This window comes from Nicotiana tomentosiformis, chromosome 5 (assembly GCF_000390325.3).
Source record: "Nicotiana tomentosiformis chromosome 5, ASM39032v3, whole genome shotgun sequence".
In the NCBI taxonomy this organism is placed as follows: Eukaryota; Viridiplantae; Streptophyta; class Magnoliopsida; order Solanales; family Solanaceae; genus Nicotiana; species Nicotiana tomentosiformis.
In genome coordinates this window covers 11,172,535-11,183,945 of record NC_090816.1, presented here as the reverse complement: position 1 = coordinate 11,183,945, position 11,411 = coordinate 11,172,535, and the positions used below count along the sequence as shown (strand labels likewise).

General features: G+C 33.8%; 1 protein-coding gene across 1 annotated transcript; it reads right to left on the bottom strand.

Annotated features, from left to right (window-relative positions):
- Positions 1-282: 282 nt before the first annotated feature.
- Positions 283-8,236, bottom strand: LOC104101941 (uncharacterized). Its single transcript, XM_009609491.4, has 7 exons — positions 8,105-8,236; positions 6,623-7,072; positions 4,742-4,794; positions 4,433-4,497; positions 4,234-4,312; positions 1,315-1,620; positions 283-741 (listed from the first exon to the last, which is right to left on the bottom strand). The coding sequence occupies exons 2-7, from the start codon at positions 7,048-7,050 to the stop codon at positions 587-589; spliced, it is 1,086 nt and encodes a 361-aa protein (XP_009607786.1). The 5' UTR covers positions 7,051-7,072; positions 8,105-8,236; the 3' UTR covers positions 283-586.
- Between the last annotated feature and the right edge of the window lie 3,175 nt (positions 8,237-11,411).

Below are 11,411 nucleotides of genomic sequence, written 5' to 3'. Positions count from 1 at the left end.
CCTCGGAATACTGATGTGGCAAAGAGTGTGGACACACTTCCTTTTAGGTAGGGATTATAATTATTTTTTTTTGAAATATTAAAAAAGGAAAAGGAAACAAAGAAATAAATTTGCATGCAGTTTGTAAGTTATACATGGCACGTTATAAGAATTCTTTTGCAAATTGAAACAATTCCCCGTAATAATACTCACCAAACTGACTGAATCTGAATAATGCACTTTAAAAAACTTTGGCAGGAACAGTAATAACTTTAGTTTAGGAATCTAAAAGCTTCCAACAAATAGATAAAGACACAATCTTTATATACTTGTGCAGATAAATCTTCCATTGGACAAGAAAGTGCATTCACTCGGTATACTTTGATTATACAGCTTATGAATGTATATCCTATAATAAGAGGTGCAGCCCAGTCCCAAGCCTCCAAGTAATTTATATGAAAGAGCAGGTAAGAGGGATTGGTTCCCGAGTATTTATCTTTGTAGAGGTTCTCAAAACTGTATAAGCAAGATCAATTTGGTTTTAATGTATAATAAGCTCCCAATGTATTAGTATTTCCACGCCACAACCTTCTTCCTTTGTAAAATTTCACATGCTGCTGATATCCACTCGGCTTTTATGGAGTTGAAAAGCAGGGGTAATCCAGCTTCCGCAACTGCACTGAATACCTGACCAATTGAAGTAACCCAAGCGAGCTTCACAGTGCGCACATAAAAGCTTGCCCTCCAGGGCACCTTCTTCAACTGCAGGCGACATTTTCGAGGCAGATCAGAAAAAGGTGCAATGCAGATATCCAACATTGTACAAATATATGACCAAGAAAGAGGGATTGTTTGTAAGCAATATAATCTGTCAAATAATAACCAGGTAATGTTCTCATGTTGAACCATGTGTACAATAATTTACAGGGGCAACATATGAAGGATGAGAAACTCAGGGTCCAAGTGGTTACCCTTATGTCCTATGGACAAATGTGTTGCATATAGAAGATTCACCTAACTACAAATATATTGCCCATAAAGTTAATGAACAGGATTCCATCACATCAAATGTGTGCTCATATGTATCTAGTTTAAGTCCTCCATGACTCAGGAAAGAGTATAGTATTTATTTATTTTTTCCAAAAAAAGGAAAGAGTATATCTAAGTCGAGGGTTCTTAAGACATATTAACGTATGAGCTGAATTAATCCCATCTTTTCTGACACACCGTTCGGGTTATTTTACATATTGCATTTAATTCTTGCTCCATGAACTGAGCCAACCATATCTAGGTAATGTTGGCCTAGAAATAAAGGGGTGAACTAGTGCGCAATACCTGTTCTCATCCATTTTAAAGGCTCAACAAAGACAGATGAACACTCGTCATCAGGTTTGTTAAAAGGATTGCCACTTCTCCTTTTATGCCACTGAAATGCTGTTTCACCCTCTCCTGGAACATGATCTACAACGTTACCCTGAAGTGCCACAACTCTCCGGCATTTCTTGCAGCGATAAACTCGGGCAGGAGCTGTTTCCTTGGTCAAGGACACATCCACATCTGAGGGAATGCTTTCCGTTGCCGAGCCTGGATCAGCCCCAAACTTAGAGGTGTCTATTCTTTCTCCACGATTATAACTATCACCTGATACATTAAAAAAATATATTTATTTCAAGGATGGAAATATAAAATATAATTTTGTAAGGCAACATATATTTATGCAAAGAGTTCAAGATGTTGCAATTCCCCCCCCCCCCCAATAGTTTTTACACTGTTGATGGTGGAAGGTTTATTTCATGCTCATCTTTCTCACGCAGGGCAATATAATGTATTTATTATCATGGTTCTAGTCAAGTTTCTCAATTTGTGGCCTACTAAGACAGCAACTTAGTTTTTTTATCAATAAAATTTTATAATCTGGAAGTCCAAATAAGATGCTATTGACTTGTAATTCTTTCCTTCCATCCTCCACAACAATGAACCTTGCATAAAGTTTCTAATCAGCTAAAGCAATGATACAAGCTAGTAATAATTTTACCAAGTAATTCAAGAAGTTGTTACATTAAAAAAATGAAGAGCCTTAATCAAGTTCTATTCCCTTGAACACAAACAAGCTAAAAGGTTTTTGGGGAAAAACTCGTAGACAGTGATTTATTGATAGATAAAACTGCAGCAAAACTTGAAAAATTAAATTGGTACATATGAAACTAGGGGAAAATAGAAATATCTCTAAAGAGGGATAACCCTTAAAACAATAGGAGTACTTCACAAGTCAAATCTTGTCAATCAACTATACCATAATGTCAAACTAGTTGGGATAGGCAGTACAAATCATCTATGTCTGCTCCGCTCTATTTGGACAATTTTGTTCCAATATTTAAATAATATGCTTTTAAGGCTAGTTAAGGGGTTCTCTAAAACTATTGAGATTTCGTAAATTTGCACTAATTTGCACACTGGCATACAACTAGTTATTACCTTTATGGATCATTTATTGCCCTTATGTTTCGCTTTTAGCTCACTCTGTATTAAATCTGAGAGAGAAATCTTTTACGACAACTTCTCTCCATGACTTTAAGTCTATCAAATAACCTTTTAGCACATTCAATCATCATAATGTTACAGCTACAGAACGGAGCTTTTAGAGGTCTACGTAAAGACTTGACAAGCTATCTAAGTAATTTTCTTCTCGTTTTATCCTCTAAGTGTTCTTTTTTTATTGGTAAATGTAATTAATTGATATTTAGCAACAAGTGCCATCAAATATTTAAAAGGGTTTTATCCTGTAAGTGTAATACTTGCAACTTTTGCCAGACTATTGATTTCTAATCTTGTTTCGTCGTACATCCATCTTAACATATGCTTTTTCTACAACACTTATATTCTATGTGTGTTAGCCTAATAGACTGAACATTCACTACCATTTAACATCGTTGATCTCACCGTCGTTCTATATAATTATCCTTCCATTTATCTTCCTATTGCATTCTATCACATAGAGCTCCTCCATTTTTGCCATCCCATTTTAATTTTATGAGCATGCCTCTTTATCTATTATGCAACTTTACTAAAAAGCTATATCTTAATTGACTCCATTTTTGCCCTCTTCTATTGATTTATAAAAAAATTTCTGCTGAAGCATCCACCATAGAACTTCTCTTGGTGTTCTATCATATGATTTCTCTATGTTAATGAATATCATGTGTAGCTCCTTTTGTAATAAATTTCCACCAACCTTCTTAACAAAAATAGCCACTATCTTATATCCACTACCAAGCTTAAATCCAAAACAGTTTTATGCCCTTGTAATGTGCCTAAGTCTATTCTCTATCTCTCATTTCAAAAAATTTATTGTATGACTCGTAAGTTTATACCAAGAAAGTTCGCACTAATTTGAATATCCTTGGACTTATATATCGACACGAAGGTACTCTTTGTCCACTCATTTTGCATCTTTCTATCCCTCCCTATAACATTGAATAGCTGGTTACTCGTACAAATCCAACCTCTCCCAGACACTTCCAAACCTCTATAGGATACTATTTGGATCATAGTCTTTTCTAATCCAAATATTTTGAATTGCTCTTTTACTTCACAACTAGTGGTATAAGATAGATAGAACGTCAATTTTTCATAAAACAGTTTGCTATGATAATTCTTGGAGGTCTCCCATTTCACGTATATCATATGTTGGACCACCAGCTCCTGGGCAATGTGCCTCTTGAGGAACCAGAAGAGGGAAAAAATGGGCAATGAAATTGGGTAAGCCCTATATATTCATGATCAACAAATTAACTAGCACAAGATATCACGTGCAATTTCATACTAGAAGTATATCTCTCCTCCAACGCTTGAGATTTTTAATAAATCACAACAATTCACCTTTAGAAGGTGAATGAGGACAGAAGATGAAATAATTGAATATTCAAGCAATCTAGTATTAAGAGCTAAATCTTGGTACATGGATTGTTAGATTAGTCCATCAATACAAATCCTAAAGACAATTCATATGGTAAAAAGCAATATCGAGGCTCCCACAGATTTGAAAGTCCTCATTAGAATATTGTATATTTCCCATATTCTTCAGTCAATTCGCTATTCTAGATTTGTATAGATTATTGGATGGGTCATTTTGACATAAAGCTACTTCATGTACCTTTGCATATGCAGGAGTTTCCCATTTTTCTTCTTTTAACAATTTAGTTAAAAAATAGTAATAGTAATCTCAAGATAAGCAATAGAAAGTGAAAAAGGGACCTAGGACTTTTAGGTGGAAGCGTTTGTAAATGGGGCTAGCATTATCAACTTTGAAACCCATCTCTTCAAACATTTTCAACTGCAGAAAAAAGAAAAAAAATCACTCAGAATCCAGTCAGGTAGTGGACAAAGCAGGAAACTAATTTCAGTAATCATCATAAACCGTTGCTTACAAATCAATTCTTACTGCCTATTTCACCTGATCTAGGAAACCATCATTTGGGCAGACAAATTCACAGCTTTGACGTAAAGATTCAATTGCATCTGTAGAAAAAAGACAGAAGAAATTTCAAACAATAATAAGAAAAAAGCATCAAGCTTCAAGATCACAAGATGTGTAAAACCAGAAGAATAATCTCTAATTCTTAGCAAATTGTGTAATATTTCCAGGCAGCTCAAAAGGAAATTACCAACATTTCCTATTATATGCTGAAATATGCTCTCAATAAAGGGAAGAATAAGTTTTCGATAGTGAAGGTCCACATGTAGAAACGGAAAAAAATCGAACCTTCCTGAGATAGTTGTTCAGTTTTCATCAGGTAAGCTGCAATGATGGCTGCACTGCAACCAAAAGAGCAAAATGAGGGTGTCAATTGGTAAAGTTAGCAGGAGATTGTAAGCAGTAGAACTTGTACCAAGAAGAATGTAGGCTGCTTGGTCTCCATAAGAGAGCCATACACAGAGAAGTATCTCCCGTCATTCTTACATTCAAGTGGAAAAGTACATAATAACCACACCAGTAGAAAAGAATATTATCGGAGATAATTTAATGACCATTCCTTTAAATAAACACAGAAGTACCGTGATACACACGGAACTGCGCCATAAAAATATGAAGAGTCTAAGAAGTACGTGAAACATTAGGCAATCAAACACAATTTAACTCAAAATGAAATGAGCAAGAGGCCAACACTTTATCACCAAATTTCCATTTAGCTTTGTTTAGAACAAATATATTAGGAAACCCAATTCAGTGTGACATAACCAGAGTTTATAATGAAGCCAAATAATAACTCTAGAAAGAAACTTGCCAATTTACGCTGGTGACTAATCATATTGGCCGCGAAGGGCATAACTACTATAAGTCAATTTGATAGACATGGGAGAGGAGCTTTGCATCTAAGCAAAAAGATTAAATCATGATAGAGTTCGGCCTAGGGGGCAGGGCCCTCCCCCCTCCCCCCAACCACCAAAAAGAAAAGAAAGAATAAGAAGTATAAGCCAATGAAAATATTAAGTTTTGACCAATTTCGTCTTTGCCAAGCAAGCATCATAATTTCAGACCCCATTTTTATGCTTGTCATATGGATATATACATCAAGAAAGTAACATAATGTCTTCAACCAAAAAGAAAAAGAAAATATTGTACAATATAATGGTTCGATACAGTAGCTTGTTACCAAAGTTACTGTTTCAACATTGAAAGCAGCATATTATTTCTTAATGGTAACCTTATCGAACCATTTGCATCTTTACGTTGCAACAAAACTCAATTCGTATTTTACTAGTTTGGCAAGTTATTGATAAAGCAGTATCCACCCTATCTCATTTTCCAAAACTTGACAACTAAAATTAATGGATGAGTTTCATCTTAACAAAAGAAAGAAAAAACGCGAGGATAAGGTCCAGCTCTTGATGCATGTAACTGCTTAAACTAGTAATTACTAAGCCTTGATGTATTATTTTCATTTTTATAGCTTAACTGTAGCACAGCCTAAGCAGTAAATTAACTCAAGTGTTCATGAAGAAAAGCAAAAGAAGCCATTGTATGAATTTGAATCCTCTACAAAAGGTATGTAATAAAAGGTAGATGTCCATATCTGACACATCTTTTTCGTTGAATCAGTTAGGACATATTCATTCCATGAGGTATTGTACCACTTTAACCGGTGAATAGACTTGCCAGTTCAGCTAAGGCAACTTAAAACAGTTCTTTCGTACATCAAATAACATCATGTAGAATATCAGCAGGGGGAAAGAAAAAAACACTGAGCGTTTCTTATCAATTGAGAATTTAGAACATCAAGAATCAGTAAGTATCCATATTAATCTGTTTAATCCACAATTATGTTGGACAAAAACTGAATATCTTGCTTTTTCATGTGGACTGAAAAGAAGCTACAGCTTCTTATAAAATAATACTACTTTGTAAGAGCTTTTCCCTTTTCTGATATGTAGTATAAGCTTCCTCAATTGAAAATGGTTTTGTAATATCCATATTATATCTCTGATTAACTTTGGTCAAGTCAAAGATTCACACTATTCTTCAAACCCGGTCAATCTAATAGGGTGGAGGTCCATCGGGACTTAAAAGAACGTCCCATCTAATTTACAGCATCCAGAAATTGGGATATAATTGACCCAAAAACTAGCCGTGTAGAAGTTATACCTTCTTGATACACCAGCAAAGCAATGCACCAACACAGACCCCTCTTTTCTACTTTGTTCGATAAAATCCAAACAAGCATCCAAAGAATCCAGCAAATTCTCATTCTCCATGTCTCTCAAGGGCGCAGCCATCCTTACAAACTTTAAATCTTTACCTGCATGCTCTAACGAGTAGAGGAGTTTCTTAGGTGATGATGAGCTCTTATTCTCATCAGTTATAGCATCGGCACTTCCTGAATCCCCAACATATTCCTTCCGAATCTCTTTCGTTGGTATTGAAAGACTAGAACGCCATTCTGAGAAAAAGGATATTGAAGCTGAGCTAAGGACGGACAAGATATGCGTAATTTCATCACTACCATGCTCAAGAACTTCTGCTGCATCGCCTATGTTGCCAATGAATAGATGCTCACGAACCAGATACGGCATATCGCACGAGCAGATTAATTAACTGCAGATATATCTTCATAGTTAAAATTGCCCACAGTTTGTAACAACCAAATTTCTTTTCAAAAGTAAAATAACTTCCAATCACAACATTGAAACCAATACTAACTTTCGATTTGCCAAAAGGAAATTGCAATATCAAATGAACATTTTGTTTGATCTCCTGTATCCATATTCCATTAGAAATGTGTAACATTTTCCCCTTTACTTTCAAAAATTGTTTATATCTTCCCTCCATTTGAGCATTCAAATGTATATAACCTTATCGTGTACCGTTACACTTTTGAACAAAAATACCCCTCATCCATTAAAAGACCCGGACCCAATACCACAATAGACATGTGGGCGGCCATTAGAAATATGTAACATTTTCGCCTTTACTTTCAAAAATTGTTTATATCTTCCCTCTATTTAAGCATTCGACTATATATACCCTTATTGTATACTGTTACACTTTTGAACAAAAATACTCCTCAACCATTAAAAACCCCGGACCAAATACTACAATAGACGAGGACAGCCATTAGACATTTTAAAATACCCTATTCGTTTACCCAAAAACATTATCCGAGCCATTAGGTGTCAAGAACTCTTTCTTCCTCTTCATCAGCTGAATTATCCACCACCCTAAACCCTAAAGGCCTAAACCTCTCTCTCTCACACACACACACAAGCATCTTTTCTTTCCAGTTTCAAGTTTGCTTTTTTTTTCCTTTTTCTTCTACCTTCCTTAGTGTGAATTTATTGCAAGACCTCAAAATTAAATAATCCAGCTTTGAATTTATCTAGGTTCTACACTTGCAAATCCTTTTTTCCCATATCATTTCCGTTAGTGGTATAAATACAGGAATCCAAATAGATAGGTTTTCAATTCTGCTCTTCATTTTGTAAAATATTCCTAGCTGGAAGAATATGATAAAGTAAACACGAAAAATCCCCCCCCCCCCCCCCCCCCCCCAAAAAAAAAAACAGAGAAAAAAGTAGATATGCTATTCATCGAATGAGAAGTGTAAAATAGTTGGTTAATGAAAAGAACCTGAAGAGCGCGAAGTTGGAAGGGGCAGACGAAATGCGGCGTCAGTAGACTGTTGGACAGTGTGGTGAACAATTGAGCTAATGAAGAAGAAAGAGTTCTGAGACACCTAATGGGTCGGATAATGGGTTTGGGTAAACGAACCGGGTATTTTAAAATGTTTATTGTGATTTTTTCGTATAGATATAAAATTAGAAAAATATTTACCCAGTTTAGAAAAATATGTTTAATGAATTTTGAAAGAATCGTTTGATTCAAGAAACTATTAGGCATGAGAAAGAGAGAGAGGGACAGAAAATGTGAAAGATTTTAGTCTAATATATTATTTTATATATATATATATATATATATATATGAAAATATAATTCAATGATAACTTCTCTGTACATAAATTTATAATATAATATAGAAAGGTAAAAATATCAAAATTTATAAGCCGTCCACGTGTCTATTTTATTGTTGGTCCGAATCTCTTTAACATATGAGGGTATATTTGTTCAAAAATGCAACCGTAGGGATATGTATATTTGGATACTCAAATGGACGAGAAATATGATTATTTGTTTAAAATAATAGGACAAATATGACTCTTATTCGTTATATCTATTATTTAATACCAGTATTTTAAAAGGCTTTTTTGGGACTCGCATCGGGGCTCGCTCTCGGGGCGGGGCACTATCAAAACGCCTTGAGACTCATGTGTGAGACTAAGTTCTATGAGGCTTACGCTCTAAGCGCCGACTGTACGCCATAAACATGCCTAACGCTCAAAGCTCGGGACTCGCCTAACAGTTCTTATGCAAATCATGTGTTGAATTCACTAATTAGCACTATTGACTCTCAATATTCTTTAACAAAAAAATTATTAAAGTTCTTTTTATCTATTAGAATATGAAAATTGTGAATAACTCAAATAACGAACCATAATATTGCATATTTACTAATTGAGAATATCGAGAGAGTGAATATCATTTGAATATTTCTTCTAAAAATATATAACCAAAATTTATATCTTTACTTGATAGATTTTCATGTCTTAGTTCTATGTCTCTTAAAATTATCATACATTTATTATTTTACTATTTAAAAATAACTTTATATTTACTCATGAAGGAGTAATATTTTAAATTACAGTGTTGATAAAATTTATTGAGTTTTTAAAGAGGTAAAATATGCAGTTTGATAATATTTTTTAAGAAATTATAATTTTTAATTGCTTGAAAGTTAAGACGTTGTAGTTAATTTATATTTCATAGTAAATTTAACAATATTGCATTATTTATACTTGTAAAACATGCTAGATATTTTATTTTGTATGAGTTTCTTTAAAAAAAATAGTTTTCTTGAACTTTTAATATATCTTTTATATTTTTTTCTGTTATAGTGCTATATTATTAATTCATAAATTTTAAAAAGTAAAGATTTGTGGGGCTTACGTCCCGTGTCTCGAGACTTTTGCCTCGCCCTGTATTACGTGTAACGCCCCACCTCAAGTCCTTACTTTTTAAAAACACTATTTAGTACCACTCTCTCTTTAAGAATATTAGGGATGCTTATTTGGGCGGATCAGGCGGATAATTATGCTTAACGGTTCGGCTTAACGGTTCGGCTTATCGGTTATCGAATTATAAATATTGTAATCTCCTAGCCATCCAATAAGACAATGGGCAGATTGGTATCAAATTAACGATTATCGGACGGTTTATCGGCTAAACCAAATAGATTTTTTTCCGTATAATATTGAAATGGATTCTTTTTTATTAATGGTTTTATTGACTGACTTCCTGTATGCATCCTAACAAACTTGATAAGCCGGATAGAATTAGAAATTCGGGTGGAAAAGTTATAAATTGGAATGGATATCGAGTCTTAGGAGTTTTTGCTACTTCAAGATCCATAGGAAGATCTAAATATAAAAATTCTTAACGGGTTAACGGTTTATCCGATAAGAAAATTGAGTAATCCGTCATCAAACCGTTAAGCCGTTAATTATAAAATCTCAATCCGTTCACCATCCATTACCCCAATAATTCGATACCAATAAACCAATAAGCGATGATTAATGGCTAGAGGTTGATAAGTTGGAACTTATTTGGGATATCTATGTAAGATATCCAATAACAAATACACAAATATGTAAGTCAATTTGACCGTGGGGAGTGCCTCGAATTTTCGGGGTGCGTGCAGGTAATTAACAATCTGGGGGCATACAAGGGTCGTTAAGTTTTTTCGGTGCAACATTTATGTCCTAACCCCGCAGATTAGTATATTAATAGCCGGTCTGTTTGACCAAACTTCTAAAATAAACTTGTTTTGGGAAGTGTTTTTTCTCTAAAACACATCTCTCAAAAAGATATTTTTTGTGAGAAGCAGTATGTGTTTGACTAATTAATTTGAAAATCACTTCTCAGCATCAATTACTATTTGGCTCTGTTTTTTAAAAAGTGGTTCTAAGTGTATTTTTCTCAAAAATGCTTTTCAAAAAAGTTCATTTTTGGGAAAAGCTATTTTTTTCCGCTTCTCCAAAATTGCTTCTCCTTATACTCAATAGCACTTTTCCCTTCTAAAACCTTGGCCAAATAATTCAACTTTGATAAAAAATGCTTTTAAGGAGGGAAAACCCTGGCCAAACAGACTATATGTCGATAAAATACAAAACTTTGATCAACCCTTTTCTTCTCCTTTTTTAGATAGTTACATTCCAATTGTTATGAACGACTACCATGTGCGATTGGACAAAAAAATTGTAAATTTTCAAAAAAAATGGAAAAAAATTCAAGTAAAAATGATATTTGAAAGTTTGAGTTGTGTTCGGACAAAAATATAATTTTGGGCTATTTTTCAATTTTTGTGAGTGATTTGAAGTGAAAATTTTGGAAAAACAGTCTTTTGAAGTTTTTCAAATTTTCAAAAACTTCCGAAATTCATCTTCAAGTGATAATTGAAATTTTTATGGCCAAACGTTGATTTTGAAAAAAGTAAAAATTTTATGAAAAAATTTGTATAGCCAAACGGACCCTTAAATGTGTTGCCTAACAAGGCGATGCGCCTGCCTTAAGCTATCACAACTAACCTCTAATAACACTATATAAGAAAAAAATACAATATTTGAATTATACTTATGAAATGCACTTTACTAGGTATTCAATATAGGAAATTAAAAGTAACGCTAACTTTTCTAAATAATAGCTACAGGAAAGATAAAAATATTATAATAAGATAAATTTAACCGACAACCAGATCAATTCAGAAAAATCCAAGATTCAGTAACATCAAACGTGTCTTCCTTTAAATTTGATTATGTATTAAA

What these genes read in the sequence shown, in the direction of transcription:
- LOC104101941 (XM_009609491.4), bottom strand. Translation starts at nt 7,050, where the DNA reads ATGCCGTATCTGGTTCGTGAGCATCTATTCATTGGCAACATAGGCGAT. An exon ending in ATGATGGTTTCCTAGATCAG is followed by an intron (nt 4,313 to 4,432) that starts GTGAAATAGGCA and finishes TTTTTTCTGCAG; the next exon opens with TTGAAAATGTTTGAAGAGAT. An exon ending in CTTCCACCTAAAAGTCCTAG is followed by an intron (nt 1,621 to 4,233) that starts GTCCCTTTTTCA and finishes TTAATGTATCAG; the next exon opens with GTGATAGTTATAATCGTGGA.